The sequence below is a fragment of the Pongo pygmaeus genome, chromosome 13 (genome assembly GCF_028885625.2).
Source record: "Pongo pygmaeus isolate AG05252 chromosome 13, NHGRI_mPonPyg2-v2.0_pri, whole genome shotgun sequence".
Taxonomy (NCBI): domain Eukaryota; kingdom Metazoa; phylum Chordata; class Mammalia; order Primates; family Hominidae; genus Pongo; species Pongo pygmaeus.
This window is the reverse complement of record NC_072386.2, coordinates 24,305,408-24,327,883: the sequence shown is the minus strand read 5'-3', so window position 1 is coordinate 24,327,883 and position 22,476 is coordinate 24,305,408. Positions and strand designations below refer to the sequence as shown.

The following is a 22,476-nucleotide window of genomic DNA, read 5'->3' as shown; positions in this document are numbered from 1 at the left end:
TTAAAAGACAGAAGAAGGCTTGGAAGAGCTGGAAGACAGATGAAGCTAGGTTCTTCTATCAAAAGGAGGTTTGCAGGGAAGCTGGCCCATGGAAAATGCAGACACAGCCCTTTACCTTCTCTGTATATTAACCGTCCTGCTTTGACAGTGCTTCCTCTAATATCTGACCACCAGCGACTTAGCAATTGTCGACGTAAAAATGATGCCATTTTGGAAGAATATGCCCAAAAGAAGTGTCTGCTTCCAGTGCTACTCCCAGGTATTCTTGTGATGAGAACAACAGTCACTAATTTGGGGTCAAATTAAGAAAATTTGCCAGCATATTTTCAATGCCTACCGTGCATTGACATGCCCCAAGACCCATTTCATGAGTGCCAGAATCAGGCTTCAACCTTGGCTCTAGCCAACTGATTATTTTTTTAATAGTTAGAATGTTTTTTGGGGTTTGTTTGTCGAGACAGAGTCTTGATCTGTCACTCAGGCTGGAGTGCAATGGCATGATCTCAGCTCACAGCAATCTCTGCCTCCTGGGTTGAAGCGATTCTCGTGCCTCAGCCTGCCAAGTAGCTGGGATTACAGGCGCATGCCACCACACCTGGCTAATTTTTGTATTTTTGGTGGAGACAGGGTTTTGCCATGTTGGCTAGGGGCTAGGCTGTTCTCGAACTCCTGACCTCAAATGATCCGCCAGCCTCAGCCTCCCAAAGTGCTGGGATTATAGGCGTGAGCCATTGCGCCCAGCTTCCAGCCAACTTTAGAGTCTATTTCACCTCTCAGCCAAACAGCCTCCCAATCAATTGTGTATGTTTTGTATTTTGACCCACACACTGGTTTTCCCTTAAACTTCTATCTTAATTAGGAGATACGTTAAACACACATCAGTCTTATTTTAAAAGCCCCTTATATATTTTATTTTGAAGTATTGATTCTGAAACGTAAGATACTTTATAAAAGGGCTTCAAAAACAGCTTTGTCTTGTAAAAGACAATTAAAAATTTATTGTTTTCAAATGCTGCCATCTGGTGGCCAAACATGGCAAGCCCCAAAAATAGACCATTCACAGAAAAGATACGGAAAACCCCAATTTCCCTAATCACTTGCTTTGTTAGCAAAGATTTGGAAGATTCTGTGGAAAAATATTAACATGCTTATGTTCCACTAATTCCAACCTGTAAGATATACTTTTTTCCCATAAACAATGGCAGTAAGATGTTTATCAGAATGTTTCCAAAGTGATATGAAGGAAAAATGAAGAAGGCAAGAAAAAATGTCTAAATAAACAAAATTAAAGATCAACACCTGTGAAAAGGAGGGATTTTTAAAAAACTAAAAATAAAATAAAAATTGTTTCTAAGGGCAAAGATGCAGACTTACTGGACAACACGCTTGCCAATCAAATTCAGATGTAACAGAAAAAGTTCTCTTTTCTACATCCATTCCAAGTGTATTGACACAGGTGTCATTCACTCAACGAAATTTTATTGCAAGGCTGTTTTGTTCCATATTCTTTTAGTTTCGTTGGGTACGTGATGGAGAACCAAGAAAACTACCTTTCCTGGAGAACCTCATGAGAAACAGGGACCCCACACTGTAAGATTGTACAGTTGCACCCTATGTGGCCCTCAGTCTCAAGTGAGTGTGAGCTAAAAGCTTCTGCTTGCAGGGGGTGCCTTTTCTCATTCACATAAAGGGGACATAGAGGCTTTGAGCTACTGCGGGGATGTGGAGGATTCAGATACCTACTGGGGCCTCCCTCCCACATCCTGGGTCTCTTTCCTAATGCCTGGCCAGCTGGAGGGAACACATTTTAGTATTCAACCTATTGAGCCTCTTGCTTTGTCATGAACATCTTCCACTTTATGGGTTCTCGAAAGCAACAGTTTCCAGGTCCTAGTCTCTAAGCAATGTATTTGTAACCTAGAGAATGCTTGTGATTCAGCTGCTCAACTGGCTCTTCAGACATCCCCAGATGCCCCCTCCTCTACCCTGGGCCCAGCTTCCTACCTCCAGAATGCAGCTGGGGAAAGAGACACAAAGGCTGGTGGTCTGGTGACCCAGGACATGGAGGTGCCTCTGGACCCTGGCAACTCCAACTAGCATTCTAGGAGGACCTCCTACAGTTTCTGGAGAAGATTCTACAAAAGGTCTTTGGCCAGTAACTAATTCTTCAATGTGAATAAATGATAGTTTTTTTCCTCCAATAAATGTCAAACAGTACAAGTTGGGGGTGGGGGCAGTGGGTTGTGTCAGCTTTCAAGTTGTGGCTGCCAGAACTACATTGCTTCTTCTTGGTTGGTACAATATTTTTTAAAAAAAAGAAAAAGCCTGGCGCAGTGGCTCACGCCTGTAATCCCAGCACTTTGGGAGGCCGAGGTGGGAAGATCACTTGAGCTCAGGAGTTTGAGACCAGCTTGGCCAACATGGTGAAACCTCATCTGTATTAAAAATACAAAAATTAGCCAGGCATGGTGGTGGGTGCCAGTCCTCCACAGTCACCTGAGACCCCTCCTGTATATCCCAGACGCATGGTGATGACCCTTTTCTCTTGAGATTCTTAAACTGGGGTCCACAGACCCTATGGAAGCACTTCAGTGGCTCCATAAATTCCCTGATAACATATACAAAATGTGTAAATATTCATTATGCTGAAGAGGTTTCACGGCTTTCATCACATTTTTAAAAATTAGTCTATGGTAGAATCTTCAGAGCCTTGCGAAAGTCTCCCTCCAAGTTGGAGTTGTTGGAAGCAGAGGGAAGCATTTAGGCCAACACTGACAGACGAGTCCTGAATCTCGATATCCAGCCATGTCCAGTCTGTGTGACTATCAGATTCCAGGCTCTAGAAAACATCCCTGAATCTAAAGACATCCTTAACGACTATCTCAGGAACGATCTAGTCCCTACAAGGACCATTTGTACCTGGGTATCTCAGAGACAGGCCCAGAGAAGGAAAATACTTACACTCTGAGCCTAAGGCTGGCACTGTTCATTACAGGTCCCAGACCAAGCCACTGGACTGATCTCTGTGCATGAAGAGGGAATGGGAGCAACTGAGGGGAAGTCATCTCCAGACATGGCTCCTAAGAGCCTGGGGCCAAAGGAGCTCTGCCACACTCCTGAAGAAAGGAAGGGCTGATCCCTGTAACAAGGGACTCCCCTTCGGCTAATGCCAGAGGTCTCCCCAGACTCTGAAATAACCCTGAGACAGCAGAGGGAAGGCAGACCTATGACAGGCCCAGGCAGCTAACCAGAAAATGCTATTTGTGTCCTGGCAGGGCACAGCCAAATCCATAAGCTTCAGAAATGCAAGGTGCTTTGAAGCCAAAGGTTCATTTATATTGTGGTTCTCAAACATCAATAAAATCAAGTTCACCCTGAATGGTTTAAAATGAAGATTCTTATGCCCTCAGGATTGTGATTCAGTAATTATTTGGTAAAGCCCAAGTGCTTACATTTTTTTAAAGGGAAACCAGTAATTCTGATCTAAGGAGTCCATGGAGTACATATTTAGAAAGTTTCCAGGGGCAGTAAGGCTTCAGATGCAGAGAGACGCATGGATCAGGTGAATTCCTCCTTCCCAGCCTCCACTGAGATAAAAGCAGAGGCTTCCAGTTACCATTTATTGAGCCCTTCTCTATGCAAGATACTATGCTAAACCCTTTACATAGATTATTTAATCCTTATAACTCAACTCTGTTATGCCCATTTACATATGTGAATTCCAAAGTTCAGAGAAAATAAGTAACTTGCCCAAGATCCCTCAGCTGTGAGTAGCAGAGCCAGGACTGGGACCCAGGTCTGAATCCAGAGCCTGTTCTTAACTAATATGCCCATGATTTTTTTTTTTTTTTTTTGAGATGGGGTCTCACTCTGTTACCCAGGCTGGAGTGCAATGGCACAATCTCGGCTCACTGCAAGCTCCGCCTCCTGGGTTCACACCATTCTCCTGCCTCAGCCTCCCAAGTAGCTGGGACTACAGGTGCCCGCCACCACGCCCGGCTAATTTTTTTTTGTATTTTTAGTAGAGACGGCGTTTTACTGTGTTAGCCAGGATGGTCTCGATCTCCTGAATTTGTGATCTGCCCGCCTCGGCCTCCCAAAGTGCTGAGATTACAGGCGTGAGCCACCGTGCCCAGACAATTTTCAAGAGTTTCTGTGCCTGATACCTGATGACAGCAAATAAAAGGCTATGAAGCCACATGCCCTCTGCAGCTGGGTTGGGGAAGAACCTCCAGGAGCCACAGTGTATGTAGACAACCACCTCAGGAGGGGAAGCAGACAATCAAGCAGGCCCAAAGGTCCAGCATCAAGCCAGATAGAAGAACTATGGATGGATGAACTAATGACATAAGGATTACAATCCTGGAGTGCAGAAGGAGCAGAGAAAAGAGATGAAAGATGTTGGGTAGTGAGAGATGGACAAAAAGGGCTAAAGGAACTGGCTGATCTCAGGGAAATCAATGAAATGCCACGGAAAGCTTTTGATCAGCACAGGTCCAAGGCCCCTGGGTTCTATGGCTGCTGCTGTTAGTCTTGCATTTATACTGTTCAACTGATGGGGAAAATAATGAGTTGATGTATCAGAATCAATACCAACTTTGGATAGTGCCCAGGACCCATTATAGAATATTAGATCCTCATCCATTAAAGGGGCATAACAATAGCACGTAACCTCATAGAGTTATGTACAGTGAGAATTCAATGAGATCATTTGAGTACAGTGTTTAGCATAATGCAGGACACACAGGAGTCAGACAAATGTGAGCTGCTATGATCATTAATTATATAATTATTACCATACCTATGTTCACTAAGTAACCACTGTGGCATCTTGTTTGTTTGTGAAAGACATTGAGGTCAAATGTCTCTATGGACCGTGGCTTCTTCTCTCCAGAAGAAGCTTTTGTTAAGGGTGTTTCCTTTTTTCTCACAACTTGAGTGAAAAGTCACATCCCCAAAGATATCCACAGTTTGATCAAAAACAACTTTTTAGTTTTCACTTCACCTTTAGTTCTAATATTATCTCAAAAAACAACTGAATACAACTGTTTTATCCTAATTTATTCTCAGGGAAAAAGAAAGCAGTGGCTCTACGCAACTTTTTCATTCACCAACCACCTTTTCATGCATCAGAACCTATGCTGTGATTGTCAGCTGAACTTCAATAGTTTCCACCTACTTAAGAGAGATGCCTCAAACAAATTAACTTTATTTTCAGACAACAGGTCCAAGAAGACTTCACAGCTCAATCATGACGAACATGTGGCTGTTTCCTCACAGCCCAGGAACCCTTGGTATTAGAAGAAAACTCCAACCCCCCACACCATCATCCAGCCTCTTTTCTCACAGTGAAGAACTGATGAGACAGAATTCCTGAGAAGGGAACATTTAGGTAATCTGGGATAGAAGGACATGGAAGGACTGGACAAACTAAGCCTCCCCATGAAGGAAGGGAAAAGAATATCACAAAACAGACTAACAGAAAACAAGACCCATCAGTATCTTCAGGATAAACAAGAGGCCACTCTAGATGCTCTGATTAAAGGATGTCCATGCCTACAGAGGTGGAGGATAAATCTAAGAAACAGAAATGTATAACCAGCCCACTGCTTCCACACTCTGCATTAGGTCAGTGTGAACATGGCTTTGCTCCCAATGGTCAGACCTGACATGGGTCCTTCTGAAGATGGTGGGTCAGGTATATCCCAGCCACCCTCACCAGAGAATACATCTATGACAAACCCAAATTCCTAATCCTGAACTACTTTGAGCCACTACATTGTGGCCACTCAATAATAGAATAAATTTGTGAAAAAGCTGCATGTTTTAATTTAGGAAATGAGTAGAAGTTCCCAAGCAACCCAGAATAGGTGCCAGCAGTTTGCTCCAGTGGGCCACACCACAGCAGCAGCTCAGGCTCTGCAGAATCACTGTGTCCAGTGCTTCCTGAGATGTTCTTTCAGCTGAGGAATGGAAGGCAGCAGCTGCTGGCACTCATGACAATGAAGGGGCAGCTTCAAGAGCTCAGGCATCCCATCTCGGACAGTCACTCTACCAGCCTCTTGTACCATCTCGATCACAGCTGCAGGCAAGGAAGAAAAGTCAAATCCCAGCTACTCTGGAAAACCAATATGAGATACCAAAAAAAAAAAAAAAATCAAAAACATGACTCCAATCAGTATGCCAGGCCAGGTATTCTAAAGCTCCGTAAGCTTAGTTTAGACTTCCCTCAGGCAAAATGAGCTTAACCAGATTATAAATATGAGCAACCCACCTTTGAAATAATACACTCCTTCAGGACATACTCTAGGCAATTCATGTTACTCTGTCAAGAGCTCATCACAGTGCTTTACCTCTGGTTGGCCCTTGGTAAATGCCAGCTGCCATTGTGAACACACCAGCAATGCTTAAGCTCTTACACACCACGAAATGCTTTCCTGGTATGTAAGAAATCATTACACACCAGAAAATGCTTTCTTCTACATATACACAGCCTTCCCCCTGCTAATTCACCACTCCTGACAGGAGGCAGCCCCGAAGCTCCCACCCAACTGATGGCAGAAGAGACAAAGAATTGTCCACAGCTTTCTTAACCATGAACTCCACTAATTCTCACGGCAGCCTTTAAGTCCCCTTTTGTCACACTAAAACACTGACCCTGACATAATAGCTTTCTAGGTCCCCCAAGAAGAAAACTCACAGCAAAGTGGCAATAATACTACAATCCAAATAATCCAGTTTCTTTTCACAGGGCTCGCTTTATAGGGAACACTAAGTTGTACATAGGTTTTTGAGGTCAGATTGTTATTCAGGGAAGCAACCAAATCAAATATAAGAACAGCTCAGAAAATGAAACAAATGTGAAAACCAAGGAACACTGTTTACCTTGTGATTCTAGGAAGTATTCTGTATTGAAAGAATTCCAATGTTTTTTGTTTTTAAGGCAAGGAGAATCAAAATCCTGGCTGATCACATGAAGATGTACATGGCTAGTTGAAAGAGAAAAAAAAAAACTGAGCATTAAACCCTTTAACAACTATGGCTTAATCAAAATGACAAAGAGTATGAGTATATTGTATTCATACTCTTTGAATATTCATACTATTGAATTGATAGTGTGTCCATTTAATTCAATTGATTCATTCATTTACTTAAGAATATTTAATGCTCAATAAGTATGTACTATGGCCAAACACTGTTCCAGGCAATGAGACTTTAGCAAGAAACAAAATGGGAAAAGCCTCTGCCCTTATAGAAATTGTATGCTAATGAGGAAAGACAAATAATAAATAAGCAAACAAATAAACAAACAAACAAAAAACTTAAAGAATTAACATTGCCAAGAAAAAATAAACAAGGAAAATGGGATAGAGTGCCCAGGGGTAGAAGCTCCCCTCCTTAGTTAACAGTGTTCTGGGAAAGCATCTCTCAGGAAGTGATTTGAACGGAGACAGCACCCAGGCAAGCAAGGTCTGTGGGAAGAGTGTCTCAGAAAGTGAGGAGGCCAAGAGCGGGGGCCCTGAGGTGAGGAAAAGCTCAGTGCTACCAAGAAACAGGAAGAAGGTAATATGGCCCAAATGTATGGCCTGAATTGTTGGAGCCAGGCAGCAGAGACGAGGCAGGAGCCAGGTCATAAAGGCTCTTAAAGGCGACAAAGGGTTTGCATTCTATTCTGAATCTACTGGGAAGCCATTGAAGGATTTTCAGCCAGAGTGCTACTATCTGATTTATACTTTTTTTTTTTGTTAACAACAAAAAACCTGAATTATAAAATGGACCACAATTTAAAAGTGAGCCTATTTTAATTTTATTATTCTTAAATTCATTCTTTTGAAAATGCGACCAGGTGCGGCGGCTCACGCCTGTAATCCCAGCACTTTGGGAGGCCGAGGCAGGTGGATCACTTGAGGTCAGGAGTTCAAGAACAGCCTGCCCAACATGGTGAAACTAACTAAAAATACAAAAAACTAACTGGGCGTGGTGGCAGGTGCCTGTAATCCCAGCTACTCGGGAGGCTGAGGCAGGAGAATCACTTGAACCTAGGAGGTGGAGGTTGCAGTGAGCTGAGATCATGCTACTGCACTCCAACCTGGGTGACGAAGTTAGACTCCATCTCTAAAAAAAAAAAGAAAAAGAAAAAGAAAATGCACTTTATTTTTGAAATGATAAAAGATTTAACTATCAACTGACAAAGTAGAGGTGGGCTGACACTAGTGGGTCAATTCTTCATGTAGATATTCAAATGCTGTTTTCTGTATTACATCAAAATGATTTGCAATAGGAAATTGGAAAAGGGAAGCAAAGCAGAGTGCAAAGCATATACTGAGGTCTTTCCATGGGTATCTGATAGAATGCAGATTCAGCACAATAAAATGTAGACTGCAGCAGTGGCCTGTAAGTGTACTCCAAGTGTACTGTAAGAACCTATGTAAAAACCATTTTTTTCTTATTCCTAACAGAAAAACAAATTTTGTTTTGTTTAAACAATAAAATGTAATGGAAAGATCTGTACTGTAAAACTACTTGCTATAAACTATCACAAGGACAGAAAACCAAACACTGCATGTTCTCACTCATAGGTGGGAACTAAACAATGAGATCACTTGGACACAGGGTGAGGAACATCACATACCGGGGCCTGTCAGGGGGGTCGGGGGCTCGGGGAGGGACAGCATTAGGAGAAATACCTAATGTAAATGATGAGTTGATGGGCACAGGAAACCAACATGGCACATGTATACCTATGTATCAAACCTGCATGTTGTGCACATGTACCCTAGAACTTGAGTATAATAAAAAATAAAAATAAAAACTACTTGCTATAGCCCATGTGTTCAGTTTGTTCAACAACCTCATTCACACATGATGAATTACATGAACAGAAAGTCACCAAATAAGACTCAAGACAAAAAAATTATCTATCAACCTCCATATTAAAAGACCACAGCTTTAATGATTTATACAATCCTTAAGCTTAATATCTGGTCAGTATAGGTTTCCAAATCAAAATCAAGTCATAAGCTGTTACAATAACTGCATTATACTAACATTTTCTTTCCAGTATTTCCTCCTATGAGGGAAAAAAATCATCAGAAGCTTTCACTCTTGAAAAGCCTCCTAAACTAAAACAGTGTTCTTCTCCAAAACGAAAATACTCTACAAACAGTAAATAAACAAAGCTAAGCTAATTTCAACAGTCATATTTCCAAAAGTAAAATCTATTAAGTACAATACACCTGCACAAGAAATTACAAGAAATGATTACAGTTATAGATGCAAAATAATTATCCCAGGCTTGTGAACATAATAATTAAAATCAAATTCATATGCTAGTCCAAATATTATGTACAATTTAGATAAGCTGGTCAAGTATTATTTGAATACACACCATATTTGTTAAACCTAAAATTATATTACCTTTTCTTGTCCTTTAATATTTGTAGATACATGCCAATATGAAAAAAAAAATGTAATTCCCATTTATGTATTAACAGAGAATTTCTACTGCACGTTTTAAAATGTTAAAAAATAAAAAAGTCAAGGTACATTTTCACTTAGGAAAGAGATAAAAATAAATTACCAGAATTTTAATTGATAAAAGTTTCGTATCAATTTATAAAAATGACCCAAGCACGTGGCTCATACCTGTAATCCCAGCTACTCAGGAGGCTGATGCAGGTGGATCACTTGAGGTCAGGAGTTCAACATTGGCCTGGGCAACATAGTGAGACCCTCATCTCTAAAAAATTGTTTTAATCAGCCAGGCATGGTGGCACACCCATAGCTCCAGCTACTCAGGAGGCTGAGGCAAAAGGACACCTGGAGCCTAGGAGTTCAAGGCCGCAGTGAGCTATGATCTTGACACTGTACTCCAGACTGCGAGAGAGGGTGAGACTCCCATCTCTTAAAACAAAAATGAAAACAAAAAATGAATAAAAAAACTCATTTATAAAAATGGGGGGAAAAAAAGCTAGGTGCAGTGGCTCACGCCTGTAATCCCAGTACTTTGGGGGGCCATGGCAGGTGGATTATTTGAGGCCAGGAGTTCAAGACCAGCCTGACCAATACGACAAAACCCCATCTCTACTAAAAATACAAAAATTAGCTGGGCATGGTGGCGCATGCCTGTAATCCCAGCTCCTCGGACAGCTGAGGCATGAGACTAGCTTGAACCCGGGAGGCGGGGGTTTCAGGGAGCTGAGATTGCACCACTGCACTCCAGGCTGGGCAACAGAGTGAGACTCTGTCTCAAAAAAGAAAAAGAAAAAATGGAAAAAAAAAAAACTGAAACAGATACCATATAATTATCATATGGTCTCTGATATAAGAAGGTATTTAAAGAAGGGGCATTAGGTCAAAAACAAGGACTAACCTAAGTGTGTTGCTTTAAAAATCTAATTTTTAGGAAAACTAGTTGCTTGGCCAGTTTTAAATCTAATTACAAAATCCATCTTTTTTTGTTTTTTGAAAAGCATAACAAATTTATTTATTCCAAGTTTTATGTGACACAGGAGCCTTCCAAATGAAGATGCAAAGATACAGGGAAAACTATCCATTTTTACACTTGGGTTTGTTGAAGAATGGAAAGCCATGTAGAACCATTATTGCTTCAAAAGGGTATACGACTTAATGAGAATAGACTGAGTGGGGAAACCCAGCAAGGCCTGTCTGTCCAGATTCTTAACCTCTTTGTGCAGCATTCCTTCTTCCCAGGTATGGGAATGGCAGTCTTATGACCTACCATCAAACAAGGTACATCAGAGAATTTCTTTATAGCCAGGTCTACCTAGAAAAGAAGGTTAGAGTAATATTTTGGGTTTTTTGGTTGGCTTTGAGGAAGAAAGGTTCTAGTTTCTATAACCCGCCTTGAGAAAGAGGAATTATAGTTTCTACGGCTTGCTTAGGGGGAGAATGAGGGGCAAGAGACAGGGGGCAGGAGAAGGTCAAGGAGAAATTTTGCTGCTGAGGCCTTTATTTGGGGTTATCATTTTCTAAGCCCCAACAACCCTATCTGTGAAATGGAAGTGAAGATACCTACTTTACAGGGTTGCTAAGATGATGAAATGAAAGAAATAAAGCTCAAGTGCAATTTCTGATAAATAATAGCAGATTTTAAATGAGGTATCACCTGTCCCATAAACATTTATGGTATGTATCCTCCCACCTTCAATATCCATGGTGGGGGACAGGAGAGCAGGACAGGAGAAGGCTACAATTCTCCCTTAACTACAAGCCAGATCAGCACTGCTTCTGCTGACTCCACTTTCGTGACCCACTTTCTTACACCAGTGGTTCGCAAAGCCTAAAGCTCTGTTGTTGACATTCACTTTTTCATCCATTTACTATGATTGGGCTTCTGTCCCATCACACTACTAAAAGCATATTTTTTTGGATATAACTTATGTTTTGCTAACTACCAAGGTGGTTCTCTTTTCTTTCTATCATTAATATATGTAATATAGGTAACTTTTTAAAACTTTTAGGTTCGGGGTCCATGTGCAGGTTTGTTATATAGGTAAATTGTATGTCACAGGAGTTTGCTATACAGATTATTTCGCCACCCAGGTAATAAGCATAGTACCCCATAGGTAGTTTTTCAATCCTCCCCCACCACCCTCCCACCACTGTCAAATAGGCCCTAGTGTCTGTCATTCCCTGCGTTGTGTCCATGTGTGCTCTGTATTTAGCTCCCATTTATAAGTGAGAACATGTGGTATTTGGTTTTCTGCTGCTGTGTTAGTTCACTTAGGATAACGGCCTACAGCTCCATCCATGTTGCTGCAAAGGACATGTTCTCATTCTTTTCTATGGCCGTGTAGTATTCCATGGTGTATATGTACCATATTTTCTTCATCCAGTCTACTACTGACGGGCATCAATCATGGTTGATTCCATGTCTTTGCTACTGTGAATAGTGCTGCAATGAACATACAAAATCTAATTTCTTAATAGTCCAGATATTTTGGTAGTTATTCCAACTCAACAGAACTTCCACTGACGTCCACATTCATTACAGACAATGAATGTTATCAGTCCATCAGCACTACATTTGCACATGTGAACAAGCCACTCTGGGTTCCACCTGCCTTGGCCACCTAATGCTCTCTGATGGCTTCCTTGGTCAAGTTTTTCCATATCTCTCTGAGCCCATCACTAGCCATTTCCTGTGCCATCATTCTAGCAAATAAGACAGGAGGAATATTCTCACAGTACATTTTCCCTTAAATTTGGATTCTTTGCTCTTTAAGATTTGATATCCTACTTCATACTCTACTTTTGTACTTCGTATCTATATTCCTTAACTTCTTGATATACAGCCTCCTCAATTTGAGATCCTAATTCTTCCTCACCAGCTCCAACAGCAGTGTAGCCATCTCCTGTTTGGAGAGCTGCAGCAAGCACCTCCCAACACTTTAACCAAAGAGAGTCAGAAGTGCTTCGTTCCTGAATAAAAGATGAAACACGAGTATCTAGAACATTTGTCTCACCCTCTCTGCTGCTTGCATTGCCACCGGAGCTACTTTCTTCTCTCGCTTCAGGGTTATTCTGCAATGTAACTGCAGGTTCTTTTTTCTTTTCTTCAGGGTCTTTCTCGATTGATAGTAACTTTTTCCAAGATTTCATGACAGACTGTTAAAGATGTAACTTCTTCATCTTTATGCTGCTTGCCATTAGCATTAACTGATATTCTGATTCTTCTGGGGGCTGTAATAATTCCATGGTCGTGGGAATATTTTTAAGCTCCTTTGGCAAATCCAATGCTCCAGCTGTATTCTTCTGCACCATCTTGTCCATCTACTTGGCCATGGGAACCACCTTGTCCTCTGTGGCTCTGGCAGGTCTTCCCCACACCCAGCCAGCTGGAGGTGAGAAGTGTGTAAAACTGAAGTGGAAAGGATGGCAAGAAACAAGCCTCAGTGGTCCTGACAGGCTGGGCCAGGCCCTTCCTCACAAACCAAGCCCATGGGGCAACCTGATTTACACGTTTAAAAGATCACTCTGACTGTTGTGTGAAGAAAGGACGGGTAGGGAGGGACATGGAGAAACCAGTTAAGGAGGCTGCTACAGCAGTCTAGGCCAGAAAATCACAGCCTGCACTAGAGCTGAGCTGTAGCAGCTGAGATGGCAACAAGCAATCCTACTTTGAATGCATTTTGGAATAGAACAAACAGAACTTATTAATGGGCTGCATGTTGCTTTGGGAGAGTGTTACTTACTGAGATAAAGAAGGTTAGGTGAAAAAGCAGGTTTGGGGAAGAAAATCAGGAATTCTCTTTTGGACTTGTTAAACCAAGTAGAATGCCTTTTTGTATAACAGCTTTCACTCTTAAAATCAGTAATATTTCACGTTCTCCCAATAAATAATCAAAATCAATCAACATGTGTGCAGAATCCAAAATGAAATATAAGCACTAATAAATAAGCATAGCTGTATTACAAATGAATGAGGAAACCACACCAAACGGGTTGAGGAAGAGAATATAGTAACTAACCTAGCTTTGGAGAACAGTGTTTTGACTAGATATGATAAGGCTAAAAACAAAAAGAACTATAGGCAAGTACTGTACTCTAGTTAGTAAATGTCTTTCTCACGGGGTATGGGTTAGGAATCCTGTAACTATTTTATGGGTACACTAGGACTGAACAAGTAAATGAATTTATTGTAACTAATGAGAGCCAGGTTTCTCACTGTTGGAGAAAGCAGTTACAAAAAATGAAAAGGGAAACAAGAATGAAACTTACAGAGTTGGAATGGTGTCAAAGATATCAGTATGAACTCATGGTTTTCTACAGACAAATAAAGGTAGATAAACACAGAATTATAGGGGTGTGTGTGTGTGTGTGTGTGTGTGTGTGCGTGTGTGTGGGTTAGGATTCATACATGCATTTCTGGCTCTATGGCTGAGAGGACCTAGAAGCAAGGACACCCTGGAATCAACCACTTCTCTCACAGAAACCTAGTGCCCAAGAAGACCTAGGGCTCTTTGGAGAAGTGGTTCATTCCAGATAAGACTGGAACATCTTGTGGGGCCAGAAAATAAATTGCCCAAAAGATGTTGAAGGCATATCAAAGTGACACAAGAGCTGACCTAAAGGGGCTTTCAATAACCAAAGCTGAACAATTTGAGCAACGAAATAATTATAGTATTGAATTATAACCTATAGAATAAACATCCATGAGTCCATACCATTAAATGATTGAATAAAGAACTAATGAGAAAGATGGAACAGAGCTTTCACACAGAATAATTTCAACTAATAAGTTAGGTGAAGGAAGTCTAAAGTCACCATAGAGTAAATACCAATACAATAACTATTACAGGCAAGATGCACCAATAGATGCTAAAATCATTGGGTGCAAGTTTGAGGAGAAATAGTAGCATAGTCTCAAAATATCTAACCCAAAATATTCATGAATTAAAAAAAAACAAACAAACAGTAATTTTGAAGGTGGAAACCTGGCAGACACCACCTTAACAAAATGATCAAGGTTAACATCACCAGTAATAAACCATCTCAACATCATGCCCCTCTGTATGACATATTGAGAAGGACACAATCAGAAATATCACTTCAGTGATTAAAAAAATGCGAAACATCAACCTAATCATGAAAAACAAAATTAGACAAACCCAAATTAAAAGACATCCTAAAGACAATTAGCCAGTATTCATCAAAAGTGTCAAGGTCATGAAAGCCAGGAAAGCAGGAATTGTCACAGATTGAGGGAGACTAAGAAGAGAGAACAAATAAATGAAATGTGAGATTGGATTCTGGAGTAGAAAAAGAATAATACAGGAAAAATAGGTGAAATTCAAATAAGGTCTACAGTTTAGTAAGTTATCTAAAATAAGGTCTATAGTTATCTACAGTTAGTATTATGAAAGGTCTTTGTTCTTTTTCATACTGAATTTTTGATATTTTCTTAATTGAAAACATTACTTTTACAATAGGAAAAATAATTTTACTTGTTTATCACCTTTTCCTTTCTAACATGTTCATTTATTCAAAATTACGTCATACAGAGTAATATAAAAGGGTATATAATAGCAACTTTGCTTATTGGCTCATTTTGCCTCCCATATATACGTACCACAGCTCTTGCTGTGAGTATTCTCCTTAACACGACGACATCCACTGTATGAAAAAGGTATGGGCATCATGATCACTATGTGAAAAGGGCTCAGTGGCCAAGGGCTCTGTTAGTCAGGGGCTCTGCATTAGGGAAACAGGATTATGGGTGACTTTCCCTCCTAAATTTTCAAATCAGCCTTTAACAATAAAAATATATTTATATTTTTAAAGTGAGGTACAACGTACATCCACCCTATGACCTAACAATTCCATCTCCAAATATTTATTCTTTTTTTTTTCTTCTTCTTTTTTGAGACAGAGTCTCACTCTGTTGCCCAGGCTGGAGTACGATGGCGTGATCATAGCTTACTGTAGCCTCAACCTCCTGGGCTCAAGTGATCCTTCCAACTCAACCTCCCAAGTAGCAGGTGTGCACCACCACCCTCGGCTAATTTTTTGTATTTTTTGTAGAGACAGGTTTTGCCATGTTGCCCAGACTGGGATCCCTAAATATTTACTCAAGGGGAAAAAAATAAATAAAGTACATATGTCTATGATATACACAATAACACACATGAATCTCAAAATTATGCTGACCCAAAAAAGCCAGACCAAAAAAGAGTATGCAATGTATGATTCCATTTATACATGGTAGCTCTAGAAGAGACAAAAACTATCTATGCTGAAGGAAATAAAAGCAATGCTAGAGGGAGGATTAACTGGAAAGGGGCACAAGGGAACTTTCTGGGATGAAAGGATAGACATCTTCTGTATCTTAATCAGAATGATAGTGGCAAGATTATACACGCTTATGAAAACTGATCAAACTATGCATCTTATTATGCACTTTATTGTATGTAAGTTATGCTTCAACTTAAAAGAATCAGTACTGACTAGGGAAAAATCTGGCACAAAGATTTCATTTGGTTCAAGTGGCCAATAACCTAAGTCATAATTATTCTCCTAAATAAAATGTAAGTGTTGGTAGTTAAAAAAAAATAAGCAGAGAAAATCCTGTCACATGCTACAACATGGGTAAGCCTTGAAGACATTATGTAAAGTAAAATAAGTAAGTAAATAAGTAAAATAAGCCAGTCACAAAAGGACAAATATGTCCTTGTATGATTCCTCTAATATGAGGTACCTAGAGTAGTCAAATTCACAGGGAAGGAAAGTACAATGGTGGTTGCCAGGAGTGGGAGGGGGAAATGGAGAGTTATTATTTAAGATACAGAGTTTCAGTTTGGGAAGAAAAAACAGTTCTGGAGATGGATGGTAGTAATGGTTGCATGGTAATATGAATATAGTAATGCCAATGAATTGTACACTTAAAGATGACTAAACTGTAAATTTTGTTATGTATATTCTATCACAGTTTTTTAAAAACAAAATAAAAACTCTAAAATCTAGACTTATCATCTTATTGCTTAAATCAAAGGAATCATGGAGATCCACCTTGCTTGTATTCTTTGAAATAAATCAGTCATTCCTTTCTGAATCCTTCTGGGCATAAGCCACAGGAAAACAAATTCTATACTTTTCTCTCATTTTATTTTCAAATCCTGGATCTACTAAGCTGTCATTACAGAAGTCTATGATGTTTGTTTCCTTCAGAGTAATGGTCCTTAATCATTCTGGGGTTACAGATGCTTTTGAAGAATCTAATAAAAGCCACTGACCACAATTCTTTATCTGAGAATAATGAAGCTGCTTCATCTAGTTCATATATTAGGATCTAAAAGGTTTATATTTTCAGAGGAACAAAGAACCAAATGTGACTGAATTATAGGCAGAAGTGGGAACTCAAAGCCTGCATGCAAATCAGGCAGAGAGGTGGAAGCTTCAGCCCACCTGCTTTGGAAAAACTCCATCCCACTTCCCTGGGTCTCAGTGCAATATGAGCCCTCAGCAAGCCCAGGCTGAATCTATCTGCCCACCTGGACGGAACCAGGAGCCAGCAGCACTACCCTCCTGGCTTACCTCATACTCGGAATGGCGTGGTAGCCCAATCGGAAGCGGAGTTTGCTGGACCCAGCAAAATCTACAATCACCTTTTCCCCCACAGTGTGCATATGCTTGAGGAGTTCAAGGTGTTCCCTGGTCACAGCCTTCAGACTGGAAATGGAGGTCCACGGTAAGACCAGCCAATGGTAACGGGCCTTTGGGTATTTATCCTTTATCACCACCACCTGCTCATCTTTGTAAACCTAGCAGAGGGACACAAGAGAAGGAAACAGACATCTACTAAGACTCTTCTGTGTGCCTGGTTGTTATATTCACTAAGTCACTTAATTCCCACAGTCTTGTGCAAACGGTTTTAATAGCCCGGTTTTGAGAGAGGAGAGCACTGAGATTCAGATAGGTTGAGTGTCTTGCACAAGTCATAGTTCCTAAGAGGGAAATCTAGGATTCCAACTCAGATCTGGTTGACTCCAGAGTCTGTTTTCAACCACCACACTACACAGAATACACAGAAGATGCACAGTACAAAACAGTTCCCAAGAATGTAATGTAAAATCTCTGTAGACATAAATTCAAAAGCATCCTTCTCCACTCCAACATGGCAGACTGTGTGACACGTACACGTGGGTTCCAGTGAGTCCTATTAGACCTGCCCCTTGTCAACAAGGAATGTAATTGAAGTGGGACTCAAAGGCTCCTCAAGGATGATGCCTGTTTTTTTTGTTTTTTTTTTTTTGAGATGGAGTTTCGCTCTTGTTGCCCAGGCTGGAGTGCAATGGTGTGATCTCAGCTCACCGCAACCTCCACCTCCCGGATGCAAGTGATTCTCCTGCCTCAGCCTCTCGAGTAGCAGGGATTACAGGCATGCACCACCACACCCAGCTAATTTTTTGTATTTTTAGTAGAGACGGGGTTTCTCCATGTTGGTCAGGCTGATCTCGAACTCCTGACCTCAGGTGATCCTCCCGTCTCGGCCTCCCAAAGTGCTGGGATTACAGGGATGTCTGACTGTTAATGCCAGGGCAGCACAGTACTACTGTCACAGTGTATTATCTCTGATGCTCCCCTGAAAGGAACCATACTAAGGTTAATGCAACTTCCCTTAAAGTACCCAGAAGTTTAAAAGGCACAAGGCAGAGGGGATATTCATTTGAAGAACTTAGCTTTCTCTCCAAACAATTCCAGCTGCTACTTTATTGCCAATGTGAAAAGCCTCTTGTTCTCACAGAACAGCCCAATAAAATGAATCTCATTCAGAAAGACTGATATCCTTTGATTTCATTTGTAATTAAGACCTCTGTGGAGTGGTCATTTACAACATGAAATGTACTGAAATTCCAAAATTGTATTCTGACCTGCATTTTGGGGTCCTGCATAGAAATCTTCAAGCCTTGACTCCAGTGGCCCAGGGATTCCTAAAAAAAAAAAAAAAGGAGCAATGTAAATTACAAATGCCAATAATTAAATTTGGCAACAGTTAATACTGTGTGATAGCACAACTAAACTTGGAAATAAGCTTAATTTTTGAGAATTAAACAAGATTCACTTGACTCTACTTCACTCCATTGCCTTCCTATATTCTCTTTTTTTTTTTTTTGAGACAAAGTCTCACTCTGTCTCACCCAAGCTGGAGTGCAGTGGCGTGATCACTGCAACCTCCGAAGTGATTCTCCTGCCTCAGCCTCCCAAGTAGCTGGGACTACAGGTGCCCACGACCACGCCCAGCTAACTTTTGTATTTTTTAGTAGAGATGGAGTTTCACCAGGTTGGCCAGGCTGGTCTTGAACTCCTCACCTCAGGTGATCCACTGGCCTCCACCTCCCCAAGTGCTGGGATTACAGGCGTGAGCCACCACACCCAACCCTATATTCTTTTTTTTTTTTGAGATGGGGTTTCGCTCTTGTTGCCCAGGCTGGAGTACAATGGCGCGATCTCAGCTCACTGCAACCTCTGCCTCCCGGGTTCAAGGGATTCTCCTGCCCAGCCTCTGGAGTTGCTGGGATTATAGGCATGCACCACCACGCCCAGCTAATTTTGTATTTTTAGTAGAGACGAGGTTTTGCCACATTGGTCAGGCTGGTCTCGAACTCCTGACCTCAGGTGATCTGCCCATCTCGGCCTCCCAAAGCACTGGGATTACAGGCATGAGCCAGCACACCCAGCCATTTTTTATTGTTGTTGTTGTTTTTTGAGATGGAGTCTCGCTCTGTCGCCCAGGCTGGAGTGCAGTGGTGCCATCTCAGCTCACTGCAACCTCCGCCTTCCAGGTTCAAGCAATCCTCCCGCCTCAGCCTCCCGAGTAGCTGGGATTACAAGCGTGTGTGTACCACCAGGCCCAGCTAATTTTTGTATTTTTAGTAGAGATGGAGTTTCACAATGTTGGCCAGGCAGGTCTCAAACTCCTGACCCTCAAGTGATCTGCCCACCTCGGCCTCCCAAAGTGCTGAGATTACAGGCATGAACCACTGCACCCAGCCAGCCTTCCTATATTCACAGCTGGCTGTTCTAAATGAAGGCGAGAAATGCCAGAGTATGAGTCATACCTTCTTTGCCCTCTCTCACTCCAGCTACAGCCTGACCAATTCTTCACTTTGACATCAGCATATGAATTACATGATCTACGAAAACCTTCTATAGATGCATAAATAACTGATCCACTTTAGTTGTTCAGTGTTAAGTACACACTGCCATTATTGTTCTACCTTCAGGTGGCTTACCTTGGGAATTTAAGAAAAAAGCACATAAAGGAACATTCATCCAAATGATTTTCACGCCACAAACAAGTGACTCTTTCATCATGGTTAATAACCCCTCACGCATTTCTGAACTTTACAGTGTACAAAACAATTAAGCAGTCATTATATTTCATTTCTTCTCCACATCATCTACCAATCACACTACCCTCACCTTTTTGATAGGTGCATCTTTTCCCTTCTTTAGGGGCACAGAGCATTGGCTAGGGTTGCTCCCAGGTTCCAGCCCTGTCCCAGGCTCAGCTTCCTGAGCAGCATCCCTTTCTATAGAATCACTGTTGCCTGATCTCTTCCTCTTCCTGTGTGTTTCCAGGCCAGGGTTCTTTGCCTCTTCCTCAAACTCTACAATATATGGATAAAGTTCATTCACCATGTGGAGAACCTGGCCAGGCTGCAGCTTCACCTCTTGGTCCTTCCCAATTACGACTGAGTCAATGCTGGTGGGATTGACTCCTACCTATGGAATAAACAATCAGAAAATAATTATAATAATAGCAACAGCACCTACAGTAAGATAGCCACTGCTATGTTAACCACTTACTATATGCCAAGCACCTTGCCTTATGTTCACCTATATTACTCCATCACTTCCATACATGACAGAGAAGCCTTCACTGGCTGGCACAGACACTCTAAAGTCAACAGCATAAGAAAATCATCGAGTATAAAATTCCAAGTTATAAATACACCTACCTGCTTTACCTTGACATATCCCTTGTTACACTCTGCTTTCAACTGTACTGAAAGAGATTGGAAAAAGTTAAACAGAAATGCAACAAAGAACCAGGCACTTGCTCCTATTTTCCCTAAAGAAAACAAGCTTCACTACAGGAGGCAGCTGAACAGATGTTTCCTTAAAGTCCTATTAGCAATCACCTGTTATTGCAGGTGGCTGGAGCTCCAAATCCTACCAATTTCTAAAGGTTTAAATCCTTCCATAAAATGTCCAACAGCGTACATACTCCCTTAGCTATTGCCAAGATCCCTATGAGGCAGCTTCAATTAATCCCCACAAGTTTCCCTATTCCAGAACCCCTGGCCTGCTCATGATCACAGACTCTGCCACCGGAAGAGAAGACCCATTTCTCCCAGCCTGGGCAGCATGGCAAAACCCCATCTCTACAAAAAAAATACAGAAGTTAGCCAGGTGTGGTGGCACATGCCTGTAGTCCCAGCTACTTGGGAGACTGAGGTGGGAGAATCACTTGAGCCCCAGGAGGTGGAGGTTGCAGTGAGTCAAGATCGCACCACTACACTCCAGCCTGGGCAACAGAGTGAGACCCTGTCTCAGGAGGAAAAAAAAAAAAAAAAGACCCATTTCTCACACAAACTCTTGACCAAGGATTAAATCAGGCTTCCACGATTATTTTGGAAAAACAACAACTATTAGATGCCTTTAAAAGATAAAACAGTAAAAGACACATTCCTGGAAAACAGAAACTCAGGTGGCTTTGGGTGGAAGGAGTGGAAAGAATGTTCTAGAAAGATGACTGCAGAGACAGAACAATCTGAGCATGTGTGAGAAGTGGTAACACTAAGCATTCCTGTTCTGATAAATGAACAAGGTATCTGGAGTTGAGACAGGGAGGAAAGAAGAACCACCACAGCTGCTCCCCAGAGAGGACAGGGTGCACATACATGCCCCTTCAGTTGCTGTTGTGAGGAAGGGAACAGAGAGAGAAGCAGCCACTGCTTCTGCATCTTGGGCCTACCCAGCTCAAGCATGGCTTTGTATCCCTCCACTTACTCATATAGGAAAGATCATAATCAGTGCTGCAGATGCCAACTCTCTAAGTTCAGAACCCTTGGGAAAACTTGCTGTGGGGGGGGGGTCACACTCCAGCCAGCAGTGTGCATGTTTACAGGAAAAAACAAGGTACATGGTAAGGATTTTTTTCTGAGGGCAAGGACTTTCATGTTATTAAACCCTAAGACAAGTGCTAGATGCCATTGTCCCATAATTCTCTGCGTGAAGCAATATGTAAAGGATGGCACTACCCCATTGCTTCTCAGAAAGACATGGTTTCACCTGTAGACTCCAGAGTTTACATCTTGCTGCCCATTGAGCAATGTCCCTTGGGAAAGGAGGGCAGGACTCAATTCCACCATCCCATGGTAACAGGATGAACTTGACTGCTCCCAACCTTCACCCACCCTGCCTTGAACCTTATCACATTGGGAGGGCAGAATCAGGAATAAATAGGGCCCTGGTGTTGGCTAAAAGAGCTCAGTTCCTGAGCTGTATTTTTGGCAGACAATAGATTTTCCATCAAGATCACCCAGAAAATATGCATCTTTGGTTATCACTATCCCACATAACCATAGTAATCTCCACATTTCTATGACCAGTTACCTTGCTGTCGAGAACATTTCTTATCAGTGATCTTGGTCTCTGGGCCACGCCCAATCACAACTGCTTCCAAATGTGGAAGTCTGATTCGCTGGTGCCGGCTGTCCTGTCTCACCAACCAGCACACCCGCATCATCACTCTAAGGGACAAAACAAGAGAATCACTAGAAAAACAGATCCACTAGCACGAGTCCTCCAGGGCCACACCCGGTGCCACCACGCATGTGATTTACCAGCTGTTCATCTTGAGGCAAGTGATTCACCACCCTAGTCTCAATTTCCTCACCTATAAACCATGATAATGATGGGACTCAGGAGGCTGTTGTGAAAATTAAA

The 22,476-nt window shown here is 41.6% G+C and overlaps 1 protein-coding gene across 13 annotated transcripts in view; it reads right to left on the bottom strand.

Moving 5' to 3' along the window:
• Positions 1-5,046: 5,046 nt before the first annotated feature.
• APTX (aprataxin) overlaps positions 5,047-22,476 on the bottom strand; it is a 30,244-nt gene continuing 12,814 nt past the window's right edge. For 3 of the 13 annotated variants that reach the window (XM_054502876.2, XM_063650236.1, XM_054502874.2), the window contains 7 exons: positions 22,144-22,280; positions 20,484-20,530; positions 19,945-20,247; positions 18,393-18,452; positions 17,056-17,282; positions 6,886-6,989; positions 5,047-6,082 (listed from right to left, as the gene is read on the bottom strand). In XM_054502876.2, the coding sequence (XP_054358851.1) occupies positions 5,928-6,082; positions 6,886-6,989; positions 17,056-17,282; positions 18,393-18,452; positions 19,945-20,247; positions 20,484-20,530; positions 22,144-22,280 (1,033 nt within the window). In that variant the 3' untranslated portion in view covers positions 5,047-5,927. The other 10 variants (XM_054502878.2, XM_063650241.1, XM_054502875.2 and 7 more) reach the window with 5 other exon arrangements.